We start from the raw sequence: 19,155 nt of genomic DNA, 5'->3' as shown, positions 1-19,155 counted from the left end.
TCCAGCCCCCACCCGGACAAATGAAAACTTTCCGCCTATGCCGTGAAGGCATTGGGCTACCGAAGTGTTTTAGATGCCGAGTGTGTAATGTGGCATTATACCCTCTCAGTGCAGTATTAGGATGGAAACCGACCCGGCAGTGGAGCTAGCGACATCAAATGGCGCTTACTTTAAATGTGCTGAACGAGCTGTAAAGTTTGGCTTGCGTGATACTTCTTGACGAGGAAAACTATCGTATTAACAAACTTGTGGTGTTTTACAAACTATTACAATAGCTGGAGGGTTCGCATTATTTTTGAGAACCTGTATTTCTGCAACGTACACTCCAAGCACGGTACACGTGCTCTTTTTTGCATCCCTGCTCCACCAGAGTGCCGCCATACGGTCGGCAAATGGCGGCGGGTCTATCGCGGCCGCCTGATGGATCTTAAATGACCATGTTACTGGGCTAAGTAATGAAGAGTTGTTGAATAAGGCGCGTCCTAACGTCGTAGGAGGCGGAGGAGCCCAGACGAAGGTGAGTTTTGCTATCAAAGCTTTGGCTGTCGGAGACACCTCTTATTCGACCACTGCTGAATATTACAAGTTTCCATATACCTGTGAACCTATGTCTTGCTACTTCGCTAGTTTGTTCACGCCTGCAGGTTTAGCTCTTTCAGTGTCCGTATTTTCTTTCTCGGGTGTTACAAAACAAACAGAACGGTGTATTTTCGGTTGTTGGAAAGGAAAGGAATGACACGAATATTAGCAAATGCAATATGGTCCTCACTTGAGATTGGAAAACGCACGGGTACGTCAGTGATGCGGTGGGGCAGAAATGCGGAAACGTATCGGTACGTCAGTGACACTTAAAGAGTGAAATAGGCGCCCACTTTAACCCAATACAAAAACGACGGAAACGCTACAGACCCTATTCTCAGTTAAATTTCTATTCATAGCCGAGAAGGCTCACTTAAAGAAAAAGGTAAAGATGCGCAATAAACAAAACGCATAAGTCCGAAGACAGTTACTCATCTCTGAACAATCCGTCTAGTAATACAATCTAAACATAAGATTAAAAAATACACAGCAAACCGTGGTTGACTGCAGCGCGACGTAACATGCGTGTCCCCAATGCGGAAAAGTGTTCGATAAGCAAGTAATCTTCTTTAGAATGCCAATGTCTCTAATGCGACTGCTATTCACCAGATGAGACACGAGTCTATGCCGTGCAGTGCAGCTCAGCTTAACAAAATGTCGCGACCATAATTACTTCTTGCGGATTCGTTCAGAAAGCCGCTTGAGTATCTTCAGAATGTACGCTTACTGGCTAAAGGTCTACTATAACAACATAGATGTCGTAGCTCCTGCATATGTCAGCTGGCACAGAAATTCAGCAATTTTTAATAGTGAATTTTTGGTTTGTCATTACTGGCGGTTGGTAAGTCTTTTCTGAAAATCTGCACAACATACCAAGCCCCATATTCTCAAATGATCCTTTAGCCCCTCATCCACTCTAAGCAGGAGAGCACAGCGCCACCCCTCAATTTAAGAAGACACGGCGCTTCTAAAGAACTGCCGTGGATTTTCAATGAAGTGCAGTCGCCACATCTGTTGAAGGGTTGCACTATGATCCATTCTCTTGAGTGGAGGTGGAGCATTGAGTGGAGGGACGTTTTAGAATACACGGGTGTGTATAGAGACATTTTAAGCCGCGTCATTCGTTCGACAACCGCCCATCTTGCTGCAATTACTGATCCTACCTCTACCAAATTTCACTTTTCCTGCGCAGCAGCAAGTTTTCCGAATTAATGGTTCCATCTTTCAAATTTCTCCTCACTTGCAGGCTGCCTTGCGCTCGTAAGCTACACGTGGCAATACTTCGCTTTCCAAATTCATGCTTTGTCTTTCCAAATTATTGAAAAATCAATTTTGGAGTTTTAAATGTCAAAACCACGATCTCATTATGAGGCAAGCTGTAGTTGGTAACACCGTGAAATTTCACCACCAGGGGGTATTTAACTTGCTCTCCTCAAATGACAGCGTGCATTATTTACAGCGTCACACGTTCACAGTTCATCCATATACCTTGCTACATCCGTCCTAGTTCAAACGTCCACTGTTTCTCGTCCTCCGTCGGTCGGAAGCAATTCTATCGAGGGAGCGGTTTGTCAGGTTCGGGTATTTGGGAAAACATGGCCGACGCGTCGCCATCGTGTCGCACTTAGTGATTGCTATTCCAGTGAGGGGTCCATTTCCTGAAGCACCCAAGGGTGCCTGTCCTGACGCACCGAGCAAGGTGAGTACCTTTGTATAGAGCATGTATTTATCGTCCGACTGCTGAAAATTTTGGTTTCCTTTGTACAACCGAGACACGAGACCTTTGCTCTTTTCATTCTCCCACAGCAGCGCTGCGAAGCTTTTCTTGCCAATCAGGAAGTTGAACAACCTTTGTCTGTTATCTACACAGATGTAATAAATTTTATTAAACTACACTTGCCGGAACAACAATCAACACATTTGCAAAATAACCCGCACAAGCCCATGCTGTCACTGCCTCCCGATGCAAGCCCGGAACTGTGCTATGCCTTCCACGTTGACTTCGTTGACCGTGGACAGTTTAGCTTGCATCCAGTCGTACCATGCTTTAACGCTTGGGAAGGGCGACAGGTCGTAGTTCATCGTCTGCCGGGAAGAGGTTAAGCACACAAAGAAAACTTTATTTTGAAGAACATTTTGAGCCAACATTTCAGTAAGTCTAGGAGGTCTAGCAACGCGAGCCGATGGGTTTCTTAATGAAACATCATGAGCACAAAATACGCATATGGTTAGGGGATTAGTGCCCAACAAAGAAATTTTGATTGACTGTTGCTTCACCGATAAGCCATTCACTCGCAATAAAGGTTTAGCTTTTGATGGGCACGGTAATTCGACGTTAATGTATTTGAATAGCAGCTGTAACCCCATTTTCACAAAAGGCTGCCTGTCCCAGAAGCAATACACGCCAAGGCCATCACAGCCACAAGTATAACTTTGAATTCCGTTAGTTGGTGCACTGACAGAGTGCACGAATTCGTCTCGACGAGAATTACCATGGTACAGAGAAACATATCATGACAAGTTACATACTGACAAATGTTTTACCTACTGTATGAAACATTGTAGCAATTACCGTTTAAACACTAGTCTTACGTTCCGTCCACTGCTTATTAAAATGAACTTTCTGCGCTCTTGCCTTTTTTTTTGTCTTTTCATGTTGTGGTATTTCACCGATTCATTGTGCTCTATGATAATTATTGTCACCGTTTTCACTGCCTTCATCACCACGCACGCCATTATCATAGTTACGGCATGACAAGACATATATATGAAACCGCTTAGGTAACTGAGATAAGCTTCTTCAACAAGGGTTGCCAGGTTTAAATTTTTTTTAAATTTGAACTTAAGAAGCTAGCATATGAGAAAAGAAAGCTATCAAAATAAGAACGTGACCAGCGGAACTGCTACATGTATTCGATGGAAGCGATGGAATCAGCATTTAAACCGAAACAATGCACTATATAATCTCCACATAATGCATATATGGTTTTCCTTCCGTTTTGTGGAATATGTTTGGGTTCACGAAGTGTATGACGGTGGCAGTACTGTTTTCCTTAGTGTACTGCAAAAGGTAAGAAGGAATGTCAAGCTTTTCTCCTTCACGCATCTTTTTTTAGCAAGCGCGGCAATTGCAATTGAAGCTACCTCTCGCACAAGTAGTGCTTAAGGTTATGCTTGCAAAGACGAGTAGGTATGATCTAGTTGACATACTGGTAGATATGCGCCAATATTGGCATTTAATACATGAAGGACACGATCAGACACTTGTAGAGAACCTTGAATATGACATGCCAATAAATGTACGTTAGATTAATTCATACAGACGTCGCTGTTCTGAGAGCTCTCATGTTTTGTCCGCGGTTTAGGGATACATTCTCAATATGCCACTGCGCACTCCGGCAGCACAACTTAAGGCTATGTTAACGCATATTAACTTTAATTGGCCAGAGCGCAGAGGCGTGGGCAGTGACCGGTATAGTTAAATATTTTGTTGCTGTGTGAGTAATACGGAAGATGTTTGCTTGCGTTCTACGCAAAGTGTTCCTTCCACTTTCATCGTATTTGCTTTGCTTAAAGCTGCTTTTTGAACAACAATAGTAACCCTGTGATTTTAACTTATCGGGTTCGTACAGATCACTGTGGCAATATATACATGAAAATTATTCCCCACCTTTTCCCGATTGTTTTCCAGAAATCTCAAGCGTATAAGCTTTCTGATATTTCCATTATTGTCAGACGTGACTTCAAATATAGTAAGACATGAAAGTTCCGCATGCTTCAGCTCTGTGATATTACACATTAAACACAGCGCAAGAAGATGTAGGAGACGAAGAGCCAAACCAGCAATCGGCAGCTAGAATTGTTTGCACGGGAAAAATTAACATAGACCCTTCGTTACTGCTAGACCTATCCGAATCACGTTACGCAGCCCAGATTTCCAGCTTGTTACGCTATGTAATTCGGCCAGACAATTTTCATACCTCAGGGACTGTGAGGGACTCCATGAGCGCCACATCTGCTAGGGTCATCTGTGGCCCAGTGAGGAAGCGCCTCGGCTTGTCTCTGAGCAGTTGCTCCATAGAACGCAGGCTGTTGCGGAAGGCCTCTTCCTTCTTCTCACACTTAGGTTCACCCTTGAGCAGGTATGAGTACTGCAAGGAATTCACGAGTCACCAGATGCGCTGTTTGAAGGCATATAAAGAACAGACTAAGGCAGAAAGGAGGTTCCTTTGGCTGTTCTGTAGGTCAATTTTATTCGCGCAGCAAGCGGTGTGTGCAAACAGATACCTCTATTCTGGGCAACATTGGTAGCCGCTGAGCCGATAAACTAAAAACCTCAGCAACGCGTAAGCTGCAGAGAATAAAACTCACTGGCTGACCTAAGTTGCACAATTACGACACGTTTCTTCTGTCACCGTGCCTAAACAATTTATATTTTCGGTAGCACTACCTCATAGAAGTAGACCAAATAATTATAATGATTCACGAAGTGCCGTCCGAGCTTTTCTGAAAAGTACAATATCACAACAGGCATTACACACCAACAAAAAGAGCAAGATCTATTACCACTCCTTGTGCTGGTTCCCAGCCCACCTAGGCAATGTAGAGAAGCCCCCCCCCCCCCCCCCTGAATGTGAACGAGATGGCTCATAAGAGCGCCAGAGAACTGACCCTCCGCGACGCCACCCTCGAAGGCACAAACCATCTCCAAGAGAACAGGGATGCCCCTCTGCATACAACGAGCTCAGAGAATATTTCTATCTCCGCCGACGAGAATTTAGCACCCCACACCCCGCATTAAAAAGGCCACAGGCACTCGCTATAAGACTACTACAAACACATATCCCACACCAAGAAGACTACATTTCTACATGGCAGACAAATATCCTAACACACAGTTGCCAGACTCCAATGCACCACTTGACTTAGAACACATGCTCTGGTCGTGCAACCGAACCAACGAAAATTTCGCCAAGGATTGGGAATGGCTAAAGGCAGCGATTCGCAGCCCGGACCTGACCGAGCAACTATGGGCTGTCCAGCAAGCCCACGACGCGGCCAAAAGGCTCTGCCTGCCGGTCCAAACGTGGGAACAGCCCACTTTGTGAGGCAACTCACCACTTGCAGGACCAAATAAATGTTTTCCTTCCTTCCTTTAAGTCCAGTTAACATCTGTGTAAAGCGATTGGCCTAAAGTGATTGGCTTATGAACCATGTGTGTGTACACGTAATCACTTGACCCACTATGCCGTATTGACCCCTCTGCAAGCGCGGAATTCTCATGTAGGCGACACGATGAGAAACGACGCTTAGCTAACTGCATTGAACGGTAGCAAGAAAGAGGGGGGGGGGGGGAATCCGTGAATCCGTTACAGAGAGAGAGGCGAGGCAGTTTGTGCTTGCTCAAGCTCGTTCGGAGCTTGCACACACCACAAAGTCCGCTACGTTGTCTGAGGGGAAATTTGGTTCTAGAACGGGCAGAAACCTCTCTTGGACGCGAGGAATGTCCGAGGCAAAACGAAAGGCCGGTCACAGATGCTACAAGAGCTATCAGAGGGGGCCTTGACGAAATGCTTCTCGAAGAAGGCGTACGTAGGGTGGATTTTTCGGCGGCAGTTCACGTGACCCACACGCACGTAGCGGCGTTTGTACTTGTTTTGCCACTTCAAACCGTGGCCCCGCTTCGTGTTGCTTATTTGCGCTCATAAGCTACTCCTTCACTACACCATTCCTAGATGGCCCAGCCGTCCCGTTAAACGCGTTCGGCGGTCGAGCTCAGATACGTATGAAAAAGCACTCGAACTTGGCAAGAAAGCTTCGCTTTAAGAATCTGTAGGTCCTGACTCTTCAGTAATTACTCAAAATTATTAAGGATATCCTGCTTGGCAGAAAACTTATCAAATGAGAACTTTAATAAATACCGCTAAAAGACAGCTGTGAATTAAATATTTTAAGGGTGTTCTATTTCATTTGCCGTGGACACAGGCATATCGAAAGCCGGCGATAACATCTTCGTGCCTTCCTGGTTTCGGCATATTTACAGGACAATACATTAAATTTTTGCAAAATTGGGAACGCACAAGACAACATCTGCCCATCAAATCTGATATCGCAAGAAGAAAACACCTTTTTAACGCTTTGACCAACACAAAACTTGGTGGGTGATTTTGCCTATTAGTTTACGGCAGACGACACGATAGCCGTATTTGGGGCTTTCAGCAGCCGTCTCGTCCTATGTCACACTTTCGAATGGACCTTCAACTATAGCATGAACAATTATTCATCTTTCATAAAACTTCCCTCAGCACGCGAATTTTCGTGGAACTCAAGTCGAGTCAATGTCGTTGCGTCTCTTGTTGTCGATTAATTCGGACCACCTCTGCCATCTACTAGCCTTCTGATTAGCTCAAATGATGGAGCGACAGCCCCGAAAAAGCGTTGGTTTTCAACGCGGTGCTTTCATCTTTTAACAATTTTTTAACTGCAATGCTTTCTTTCTCAGAAGCTCCTATTGGTTTCCTTCGTAGTTCCGCGCTTCGACAGGGTCGACCACAATTTCTCCCGTCCCCGAAGCCTGTTTCACCTTGATGATTTCCGTAGGGCCGTGGTTGTCTTGCACAAGAGTGAGTCAAGAGCACATGTAGTTGCTCCTACATGCATTTGTTTCATAATATCGTGAAGCAGCGTGCCCTTCCAGTATTAAGTTTAATATTCCTTATGCAAACACGTTATGTAAGCGACTGTACATTTGCTCAGCGTGCTTTAGGTATAGTGTACAAGAACATGGGGTAGTGTGTCCAGGAGGACTCACGGCTGCCGCACTTGATGTCGAAAGCCACGCGTTGGCGCCACCAGAGCATGGGCTGTTGCCTCATGCACCGCTTCTGATGCGCTGCGGCGCTTTTCATACATCGCGTTTAAGAATCTTCTTTTGAATCGCTAACACGTAAATGCTAACACGTCCCTGCTTCGATGGCATCCTGGCGCAGCCAGGATCCGTTAGAGAGCTTCTTGGAAACGCACAGAGAGCAACTACGGAATGCACATGCAATTCTTACAATTGCGTGTCACACGTGAAGAAATGTATCAATGAAAACCTACTCCTTCATATGCAGATATCGATCAAACAATGCATGAATATTATGTAAAAAGACTGGCTACTTCATTTACAAAGTCACAGGATCAACAATATATGGGATATAGCAAAAGTAATAAATTACAAAATCATTATTTACCTAATTACTCAATTATTTAGGTAATAGGAGTAATGTTAACCGACAGTAAAATTGTTTTAAATAATAAATTGGTTATACAATCATGATGAATTTTAATTACTTGATTTATTTCAAAGTGGGTAATTATTATTATTTCAATAATTAGGTAATTAGACGCATTCAGCTCTTTATACGCGTATTGCGGAAAACTACATAAACTACAAAAAAAATTGCTGGCTCTCCCATAATCGAGAGTAGAAGTAAGCATGAAATGGCTACCATATGGCGTCTTTTGCTGTCTGTGCACGGTGCGGCCGCCTTAAGCCGCTTTTTTTCATCCAGCAGTGCAGCGCGCTCAGCGTCTGTCGCTACTTTTTCTTCTTGTTGCGTCGAAGTGGTCGGCTGCAAATGTGCGGCCAACTCACTGACAGCTGGTGTAGAAAAGAGCACAGGCAACACTGTCTCAGCGCCAAAGGATTACAATCAATTGTCTGGCGCCCTGTATCGGCCTTTTGACGGTGGCTATTGGAAACGACAAATAAAACTTCAGCGTACTAGAAGTTACAGCTTGAGTAATGTGTACAAACATTAGGATGGAATCGGAAGCAATATTGTTTGTACTTTGTTTGTAGAGTAACTAGTGTACGTAAGCTGTCGTAGCTGTACAAATGATTGGGGGACATAGATCGCATTTTCTTAAGTTTTGACTGTTTGCCCGGATGGTCTAATTTTGTTCTCGCAACGATGCCCGGACGAACTCGTTTGAATGTCCGGATAATGGGTCTGGCTTTGGCTTAAGGTCACTTGAAGGTCACCGACAACGGGAGCTAAAACCATTTCATGCTTAAAAAATCACGAACAACACAAACTTCGACGCACGCGCTAGTGGCGTACAACCAGCACAACTGCAGGAATCAGCGACGGATCGACGGATGTTGGCGGCCGCGCTGCGGTCGCATGGGTTGGAATCCAAGTGCCGGACCTTTCCACACTTCTGGCGTCAAGGCAATGCATGGCGCGTTCCGCTGCTGAACACTCTTCCCCCTTCTAGTGCACTTTACTTTGGGTGGTATGCTTTTCTGTGGATCGAAAGGAACATCTAGAAGCGTCCTAAATGCACCTAATTCAACGGAATATTGGGATACTTACATGGTCTACACTGGGAATGATGATTATCATGCTTCATCATGCTCAGTCCTACTCAGTCGTAATGGCTTGCTCAGGTGGTTTTGTTTCGCTAGCAGAGGGGAAAACTGCATAGTTCCTATCCGTCAGGCAACAACAGCTAGTCAATGAATATTAACTGCTGGTTTACAGAACTCCAACGCAAATATTAACTTGCAACAAAATCTTCATTTTTAAAGAAATGTGAAGCTTCGAAATCTCAAACCACGTGTATTGGCAAAAAGTCGCTGTGTCCTGCAGCGCGTCTACGCTTCAGAATGAATGTAGGCTATCGCGGAAGATCCGGTACGCGGAGGGTCAGAACGCTCCGATCTACCTACAGATTCTAATTATCACAGGCGTTCTGATCCTTGACATTACGTCTAAAGTGAAACTTGGGCGCAGTAATCGCGACACTAGAATATACGTCGCTAACAACAAAAACAACTATCTCTAATAATTTGCTGTGCCAATTGGTCGTTGGAGAGCGAGATGTGCGCTCACTGTGACACCAAGTGCAAATTGACACGAAAATAAGGGGGCAAAGGGCACAAGTACGATCTTTTCCGTTAAGCTGCGTGTCAATTACTCATGAATCACTTCCATTTTATGAGGTCCTGATTACTTTGTGAGATCTTCTACGTCCGAGAAATAATAGAACTGTATGACTAGGGAACCTAAGACAGGTAGACGGAGAGACTGCCGTGCCGCGGCAGTGCGAGATCACGGGCGCGGCGAGATCACGGGACACACACGCAGACACACACGCACACAGACACACACATACACGCGCACACAAACGGACACATACGCCACTAAGCAACCCGCCGTGGTTGCTTAGCGGCTATGGTATTGGACTGCTAAACACGAGGTCGCGGAACCAAAGTCCGGCCACGGAGGCCGCCTTTCGATGGAGGCGAAATGCGAAAAATTGTGTTTAGGTGCACGTTAAAGAACCCCAGGTGGTACAAATTATTCCGGAGTCCCCCACTCTGGCGTCCCTCATAATCAGATCGGGGTTCTCGCAGGTAAAATTCCAGAATTTTTTTTTCACGCACGCACGCACGAACATTTCGATATTTCTTTGCTGGCGTTCTTGAAATCGGGCATAGAAATCCTGCTTTAAACTGGGAAAACCGGTCTGCTCGTACAATAAAAATAAAGCCGGCAGATTCCACGCCCTGTGGGAATCGATGTTATGTGAAGCAGTGTGCAGGGAGCCGACTAAATTAACGAAACGACCATGAGAGCACCAAGACGTAGGCGGCTGTTTCCGGACCTACATTACCCTTTAGCTATGCCTAAAAGACCTTAAGATCGAAAGCCTTAGTCATGCTCATGACTATGACTTCGACCATAAACTTTAGCCTTTTCCTTTACTTAGTACCAACGTCCGAACCCATTTCAGTGGTTTTTGAGCGTTAATCTTTTTTCGCTGAGTCGGTGTCATTTTTGTTTAGTCATGCTCATGACTATGACTTCTACCATCATCCTTTAATGTTTCCTTCACTTAGTACCCACGTCAGAACCCATACCAGTGGTTTTTGAGTGTTAATCTTCTTTCGCTTGGTCATTGTCATTTTAGGCGGCTATTTCATGACGTACATGACACGTATGTCGTGAAATACATGTCATCACCTATCACTTATGTTCGTAATACACTCTTCTCATACTGTGCCAATTTTCGTACCTACTAAGTTAACGAAACGACCATGAGAGCACCAAGACGTAGGCGGCTGTTTCATGACCTACATGACACGCATGTCATGACCTATCATTATGTTTGTCACAGACTCTTTTCACATTATGTCAATTTTGGTGCATACCAAAATAACGAAACGACCATGAGAGTACCAAGACGTAGGTGGCGGGATAGATAGATAGGCAGGTAGATAGATAGATAGATAGATAGATAGATAGATAGATAGATAGATAGATAGATAGATAGATACTGTCAATGCGGCAAATGTTCGTCAAGAAATGCTTCGCATTTAAAATGGATAACTTTTAACCAGCCTTGCTAAAAAGCATGACTGTGGTGCACTCTAATACGTACAGCAAATGCAACTTCAAAATGAGGGTCTTCTCGCCTTGTACTACTGCAATTGGCAGATCGATATCTTTGTATAGGGAAACATTTCTGGTTGGCTAGCAAATCAGTGCCCGCGACTTATTGTTATTTCTTGTTATTGTTATTTATTGTTCCAAAGCCGCTTTCAAAGAGAAGCTTTCTTCGTCTCTTCCTTCGACTTTTCCACTGCTGCTGTTTCTGCTGCTGTCTGGCAGACTGTGTCGGGGGTTGGTTCAGAACATGTTTATAACTGGCAGGTGTGCGGCACAAAGGAAAGGAGACTCAATTAACTTGTTTGGACTTTCAATCGTGTCGCTAGAATGCCCTTTAGAGCTCCTTGGGTGTCGCCCGAATGCCCTCTAGACAGCTGCAATTATCGGTGAGCCCCCCGCAAAAGCATTGCAGATGCTACAGCGCTTACCTTTATATTAACGCGCATCAGTAAACAGGGGAAGTATTTACAATGGTAGAGAGACAGAGAAGGGTGGAACCGATAGAACCGCCGCAGTGACGAAAGGAGTGAATAACAGCATTGTCACTCTTCGCTTGTGGCAGCTCGCATACGTGGGGGGAGTGCAGAAGGGGGGGGGAAAGGTTACGTAAGAAAGCAAAAAGACGTGACAGCCGTTGTAGACAAACTCGAGAAATTTAAATTCAAGGTACGATACGTTTCCACTATTTCTGAAAACCTAATACCGTTCAAGTTTGTCAAACGGAAAGCAAAGCCGCATTAAAGAACCGCAACGTATATAGACGACCCAACGGAAGCGACCGCCCACCAAATCAACACTTCTCTACCCGTAGAGAAGTGGTAGCAACACCGGTAGCTTTGGGGCTATGGCGTTGCTAGAGGTCACCTGTTCGATCCCGACTGCGGCAGCCGCATTTCGAAGAAGGCGAGATGAAAAATGCTCATGCACTTCGATTTAGGTGCGCGTTAAAGAATCGAAGGTTGTTGGGTTAATCGGGTGTTCCCACTATCACGTGCCTTACAATCAGATTTTGGGTTTGACACGTCAAGCCGCATAATTTATTTAAAATTTAACACTTTTGCCAGGAGGCGATGCGCCATGTTAGGCAATAACAGTGCTAATCTTTTCGCAGCCTATAGGCAATGGCGCATAACAATTAACACATGAAGCAACATGTCTTGCTGTGTGTTACGTGTACTACGTAGACAAAAAGAAGTGGTGCACGAAAGGTAACGTTTCAAATCAACTTGCCACTCTCGTATTACACTAAATGCTGAGGAACTAAAATATTCCCTGTAAACATCAATGCCAATTATTGTCAACCGACGCAAACAACATAAAAAGCTTCGCTATCATCCGTTCCCACATCACGTCGGATCCACATAATTTTTAGGCTTATGCTGGCCTAACTACCCAATTGTTAGGCGAGGTTCTGACTGCGTTTTAGTAGTGCTGAAGTGCTGCAACACGTGTTGGTACATGTCCGGGAACAAATTCTCTGATGTAGCGTTTCTAAACTACAGGTGCTACTAAACGAAATGTGGTTACCGTTAATAACACCGCTTGACAGCACCATAGTAGCTACATAAAGGAGTTATAGCATGTCCCAGCCCCCGTACCATTCGCCTATTGTTCGCCAGCGCCATCGACAATCTGCGCATAGTTATTTGTGTTTATTTCGTAAATAATGATTTTCTCGGGTTTGGCGTGCCAAAAGCATGATGTGATTATAGGGCATGCCGTCGGGGAGCCCGTAGTGGGGGAGCCCTGATAATTTTTTACCACTTGGATTCCTTACCATGCATCTAAACCAAAGTGCATGATCGTTTTTGCATTGCGCCCCATCACAAATGCGGCCGCCGTCGTAATAAGGAAGCCCATCATTGTAGGATTACGCATGCGTTGCATTTGTTTAAAAAAGTATTTGCCTCTCTCCCGGCCATTTTCGCAGGTGCTGCCTGCTGCTGTCTTGGCGAATATACAACTTGGATCACTCGGTATGGGCAAGTCCGCGTGTGTCATTGAGTCTATGTATATCATTGGGCATATGCGTCAAACCAAGACGCAAGAAGTGAAGTTAGCAAAAGCAGAGTGTGGAGAAATAAGTGAAGGGAAGCACATTTTAGCAGAGCGTGCGTCGAGCGAGCAGCGCTGAGCTACAGAGCAGTGAAAAAATCGGCAACGAGAAAGTGAATTCGGCTTCAGAGAAGTACACAGCTCGGTAAGAGAAACAAATGTTAAAAAAACAGTTTGGTAAGCGAAACCGAACCACAGCGTTCATTGAATGAAGCGTTGACCTACATAAAAGGGCACAAGGCGAAGTTAACGTATTTCAGTGAACGATCAAATAAAGGAGGGGGGGGCTTTGCTTATCACTGATTACAACATAAGAGTGGGATCCACTGATTTTCTTTTCCGTTTTATTAATGTGTGGTAGGTGTAATGTGGACCCACAAGCTCCAAGGCGGTAGAATAACTGATTTTCGGAAAACGCTGTTGCTTTTGTTCTAGGCAGTGCATGTCACTGAAATGCCACTCACGACCATCGCGGCGGATGCGGCATATCCTTTAAACTGCGCGTGTCACATAGTGCTGTCGCTTGCGTTATGAGCTGCATGATTAAAGAGGCCTCATGAGCACACGGCAACGCCGTCACACAAAGCTGTACTTTAAGGTAGCAGTAATTTACGCGGTGTTTGCTTCTCCAGTTTTCCGTATGTGGTTGCCTCCATGCAGTCTTAGGGGCCCTTCGACCCCGGCAACCGTGTTGCAGCTCATATTGAACGCAACTGCTCGCGAAATACACGATCGTGATGGTCACGACACTGTCAAAGTCGTGGCCATCGCTACGCAATGAGTAAGAAGTTTCAATGGAACCGACTGGCTCAATATTCGTCCGCAATAACCATATGAAACCAACCGACAAAATGAAGCCAAGGATATCACTCGGAAAATTAGCCGCGCTTTTTTAATATTAATTTAGAAATGGCCCCTGCAAATAAAAGAGTGTTCCACATTCCAGGCCACGGTCGTGAGGGGCGCCACCTAAAACTCCTGTGGTACATACATGTTCAACTACTCTAGAGCTCCGTTGCGAGAGCATCGCAAGCGCCACGCGGATTCCGTGGGTCCCGCTCTCTCCGCTAGCAAAGTTGTTTTTTATCCCACCATCTTTTGTCTCCTGTTACATGTTCTTTCTACATTTCCATGCTTCGTATTGACTGAAAGTATGACATGCTATGCATAAACTTAAAAGTGCCCTGTTCTTCAGTCAATATGGAGGGGTTTTGCAGACGATGTCTTACCAACGAGTCAACATTAGTCAGCGAACACACACACACACACACACACACACACACACACACACACACACACACACACACACACACACACACACACACACACACACACACACACACACACACACACACACACACACACACACACACACACACACACACACACACACACACACACACACACACACACACACACACACACACACACACACACACACACACACACACACACACACACACACACACACACACACACACACACACACACACACACACACACACACACACACACACACACACACACACACACACACACACACACACACACACACACACACACACACACACACACACACACACACACACACACACACACACACACATATATATATATATATATATATATATATATATATATATATATGGGAATGTACGTTTTGAACACAACAGAACATTTATACCTTATCAAGGTGGTTTTCGGATATTATACTGACTGGCAATGTTGCAAAATGTACAGCGTAAACAGGAACCTTTAATGGCACCCTAATTTAGCAGGAATATTCCTTCAGAGAAACCCTGTCCTGAAACTTTCTCCCTACGCTTCAATAATTGCACATATTTTGTCAATTATGATTTGGTTTTCTTAAGTATGCTTTATAAATTGCGTTAAAAATACTCGTACAACAAAAGTGTAACTGCTCTTCGTTCCGAAACACTCCGTTAGAGGTACTGAACCGACCGCCGTTATCGTAGGCAAGTTAGAAGCTACAAGTTCAAAATACAATACTCATATTGCGCCGTACATCTTCGTGGCCCAGTCATCGTAAGGTGACATTCAAAAGGAGCAAGGTGACATATATACAAGAACTTACAGTGCCTCTCACAAAAGAGAACTTGAAATGAAAAAAAAAATTAGTTTGCCTTTACAAAGTATTACATGAACCCGAACCTGGAGGTTCAACTTCGGGCCATCTAAAGAGCCGAGGAGGTGGCTGTAAGGCATCACCTGGTAGCCACTCTTCACTAAGCCAAATTAACAAAATAAAGCTGTTTCCTCCTCCTTTACAAAGTATTTTAAACCATGCAGAAGCATAACAACACATAAGTTTGTGTGGGTGGATAGGCAATTAAAGAAGAAAATAACACTTGCAAAAATATGCGCGATGACGAATAACGGTCAACACCAGGTCAACAAATCAATGTTGGGTTACTAAAGTATTTTTTTAACTATGGTTTCTTGTTTTCGCCAGGTGGCTAGAAAACGCGTGTGTGGTTTTGAATCGCCTGCTCACGTGTCAAGTGCGGTTGTCTTCAATTACCGTGGATTATTACTTTCACTTTGTGATACTTATTTTATGCTTCTCACATGCAACACATCTTGTGAAACTGAGAATTGCATTTGTTGTGAGTTTCTCACGTCCTCTCCTCTATTTATAAATTTATTTATTTATTTATTAGTTATTTATTTTTATGCGTGCACATGTATTTAAAATCGTGTGATGAAAGTAGACTCAGTCCACTGAACACTCACAAAGTAATCGGCAATGGTGCGATAAAATGTGCCGAGGTCGTAATCGAGGAACTGATCAATCAGGGCTCTCTTGCGGACGTCCTTGGGGTAGAGCGAGTGGTCAGGTGCATACATGTCAACCAGGTACCGCATGATTGCGCGGCTGGAAAAAAATTGAAGCCCGATTCAGTCAGGCGGTAAAACACACAGAATATGCACGAAATTAATGACCTCGAGTAGGATACTCTAGTGCTCGAGTCGGCCAATAGGATACTCGAGTCGGCCAATAAGTCCATGTGAAGCCAGAAAACCACTTTCTCAATACAAGGCCAGAATGCACAGTTTAAGCCCATTGTGTGCACGGTTGATAGCTGCGATCCGGAATACAGTGACGAACGGGTCATTGTCCACGATAACAATAGGCGCGCCAGCGCAGAAACATTCTACGAGCACATCCGCTTTCCCAGTTTGCCATACGCCGTACGTAGAAAGCAGGCGTTAAGCCTAGGTGAAAAATGTCTAAGCCTATACTAAAAGGGGCATAGCTAGCAGCATGGGACACCCTGGTAAACACCCGACCAGTGGGGTGGAAGGTGACTAAAGGGGACCCAAACCGAGAGGATGTGCAGCCTGTTCATTAATTACGCATCCACGCCCAGCCATCCCCGCTCCGCTGCCTATGCCGACAGTAAGTGTTATTGGTTATTATTGTAGCTGCATTGTTTTTAAAAGTTGCATGATTTGTTTTACACATTATGATTAGGTATTCTCTTGAATTAGTATCTCTCTTTTTCTTCTGCCTGTATGAAACGTTATTAACAGTACTCATCATTCTTTGGCTCACTCCTCTTTGGCCCATATTTTGGCCTGAAGTATACACAAATACAAATTCAATAAAAAATAACGCGTTGGTTATGCTGCGCCGGGCATCGCGCAAGCAAATTAAGCGAAACCTCCCTCAACGGGTACTGTCAAGGACAGGCGTTAGGCAATGTAAATAAGTGCATCTCTCTGCTCGCACTCTTGACGCATGTATCAATAATTAACGCATACTACCTCAACATAACCCCTACACACATCATCACATCGCATACCACACTCCGCACCACGTCGACCACCATAAAATTCTACGCATACCTTGTTGAGTTCTCGTTCAAGGAGGTTCCGCTTAATTGTTGTTCTTTAGGGGTTCTATTGCAAGAAGCACAGTGATTTCAGTGACAGTGGATTCTTTCGAGATTCGTTTATAGGATTGTTAGATTTGCAGCCTCGTGCTGCAAGAAACGTAGCAAATACATGCACGAAAAACCGGCATGAAAAGACCAATGTGGCATTCTTTCTCTATATCTTCTTTATTTTGATTCATGTCGCAGCTGTTCCTTTTTCCTTTGTATTGACCGTTATGTGTCAATTGGTCTGAATGTCTACCAACAGACACCTATTTTTGAGTTGGTACTGAACTGCAACTATTTTGTGCGGCGTCTGGAGTGCCCACTTCCACGACAACAGCGAAAGTAAACGGTTCTGCAGGATAGAAACTTGGTCCGCTTGGTGTAGCATAGTTCAAATTCTGTGTTTTGACGCGATAGCGTTAAGGGCCCCGGGTTGCAGAAAACGTGGTTGTGTCGGCGTCGGCGGCGTTGTCCGTTAGAGAAAAATCATCCCGAACCACGCATCCCGAACCACGCAGGCATGGCGCCAAGGCGTTACTGAACTAATTGAATTTCTCAAAATAAAATGACTCAGAAAACTTGTAAAGTAAGACTTACACACAACCTACAGACATGAAAGGGTCGGATTGTAATTTGATTATATGAGAAAACAATTCTGTTACGCGGAAACTCAAACACAAACCCATTTTCCAGCTGCCGTTTGAGGTCTGCCTCAGTGGAAGCGGCGCGCCCCGCTCGGTTGCTTGCAACACCATCCAGATGGCGCTCGCCTCAGCGCATCCACGGCAATGGCGGCGCCCGCCGTTAGGGGAAAATAAAACAAAAATAAACCAGAAAGCTCGCTTTCGTGCATATCGTTCACCCCCAGCGTTTCCATGTGAACATGACGTTAGAGCACTGCACGGGCTCGGGCTTACCCCAAAGCCCGGGACGGGTAGGGCAGTTTTGTCACGGGCTCGGGCCGGGCTCGGACACGGCATGTGCTTTTTGACCCGGGCTCGGGCCGGGCTCGGGTATTTTGACGCAAGCCCGGGCCGGGCTCGGACTTTCTGGTAGTGTGCATGCAATGTGCAGCGAGTTGTCCTCGCGCGTCTCAACTCTGAAAAACCTGTTGCCCCGGCGCAGCTGGAAGCTAGCAGCGCAACTCCTGTGTACTTGCCTTTTCTTCTTCCGTCGTATTTTGCGCTGTTGGAACAGAATGACCGAAGTCATCTCAAACCCAAGGATGCCATTGTATTCCTTACCTAAATCATTGTAATTAATGCTTTCAGCGCGGTGCAAGCGCGTTCGCGACTTGCTGATTCTTCAAAGGCGAATTGGTAAAACGATGACTGGTAAGATAAGATAATTCGTCATGCGGCTGAAATGTGGCACTGCGTCCATCCATGATTGCACGCATGTTCTCAACCGGCTGCCTAGCAGCAGCGCATTAAGCTGCACCATGGAGGAACGAGAAGCATTCTCTCTCAATTTACTCCATCCATGCGCTGCGCTCACGACCGGTCGTGGCTGTGCTTCGGCTATAGTGTACTAGAATACGGTTGAGTGGGACGAGCGGCTAGGGCGGCACATGCTTTGTAGTGAGGCACCAGACGTGGAAAAATACTGTGGCGGCGCTGCGATAGAAGTGGATTGGGCCGCATCAAGGTCGCGTCTTTGGAAACTGCTGGCGATACTGCTCGGCAGGGTCATTCTTACTACTTCGCGCGCCGGTATTTGCGTTCAGACCTCTCAAATGGTGTTCATAATTGCATATGACATGTATTTATACCTTAAGAATAAATTTATTTCATTCTCTTCTTTGTTTTATTTTTTTAAATGCCGCTCGGTGATCTTTTCCGGTCTCGGGCCAGGCTCGGGCCTAAGGTAAAGGGGTGGCGGGCCGGGCCGGGCGGGTAACGTAGAATATTTCCGGGCCCGGGCCGGGCTCGGGTCTCGTCATAAAACTTTTGGTCGGGCTCGGGCGGGTCGCACAACGTAAAAACGGGCCCGGGCCGGGCCCGGGCTGAAAAAATCGGCCCGTTCAGTGACGTTACATAAGCCACATGACGTTACACAAGCTGCAGTTGCCGGGTAGCGTGAGAAGCAGGGAGGGATCTTTGTGTGCTATCGCGTTCCACTCTTAAAAGCGAAGCTTAAGCGTCCTCCAAGTTTTTTTGAGCGCTAGTATCCCA

General features: G+C 45.3%; 1 protein-coding gene across 1 annotated transcript in view; it reads right to left on the bottom strand.

The window, feature by feature from the left end:
• Positions 1-2,439: 2,439 nt before the first annotated feature.
• The window catches only part of LOC119445279 (glutathione S-transferase D7), a 30,581-nt gene continuing 13,865 nt past the window's right edge, over positions 2,440-19,155 (bottom strand). The window contains exons 4-6 of the mRNA XM_037709594.2: positions 15,831-15,972; positions 4,560-4,730; positions 2,440-2,664 (exon numbers count right to left, since the gene is read on the bottom strand). Coding sequence (XP_037565522.1) covers positions 2,530-2,664; positions 4,560-4,730; positions 15,831-15,972 — 448 coding nt within the window. The 3' untranslated portion in view covers positions 2,440-2,529. The remainder of the gene's footprint in view (positions 2,665-4,559; positions 4,731-15,830; positions 15,973-19,155) is intronic.

The sequence above is a fragment of the Dermacentor silvarum genome, chromosome 3, assembly GCF_013339745.2.
Source record: "Dermacentor silvarum isolate Dsil-2018 chromosome 3, BIME_Dsil_1.4, whole genome shotgun sequence".
Lineage (NCBI taxonomy): Eukaryota > Metazoa > Arthropoda > Arachnida > Ixodida > Ixodidae > Dermacentor > Dermacentor silvarum.
Note: the sequence above shows the minus strand (reverse complement) of the source record. Positions and strands in the feature narration are given on the sequence as shown.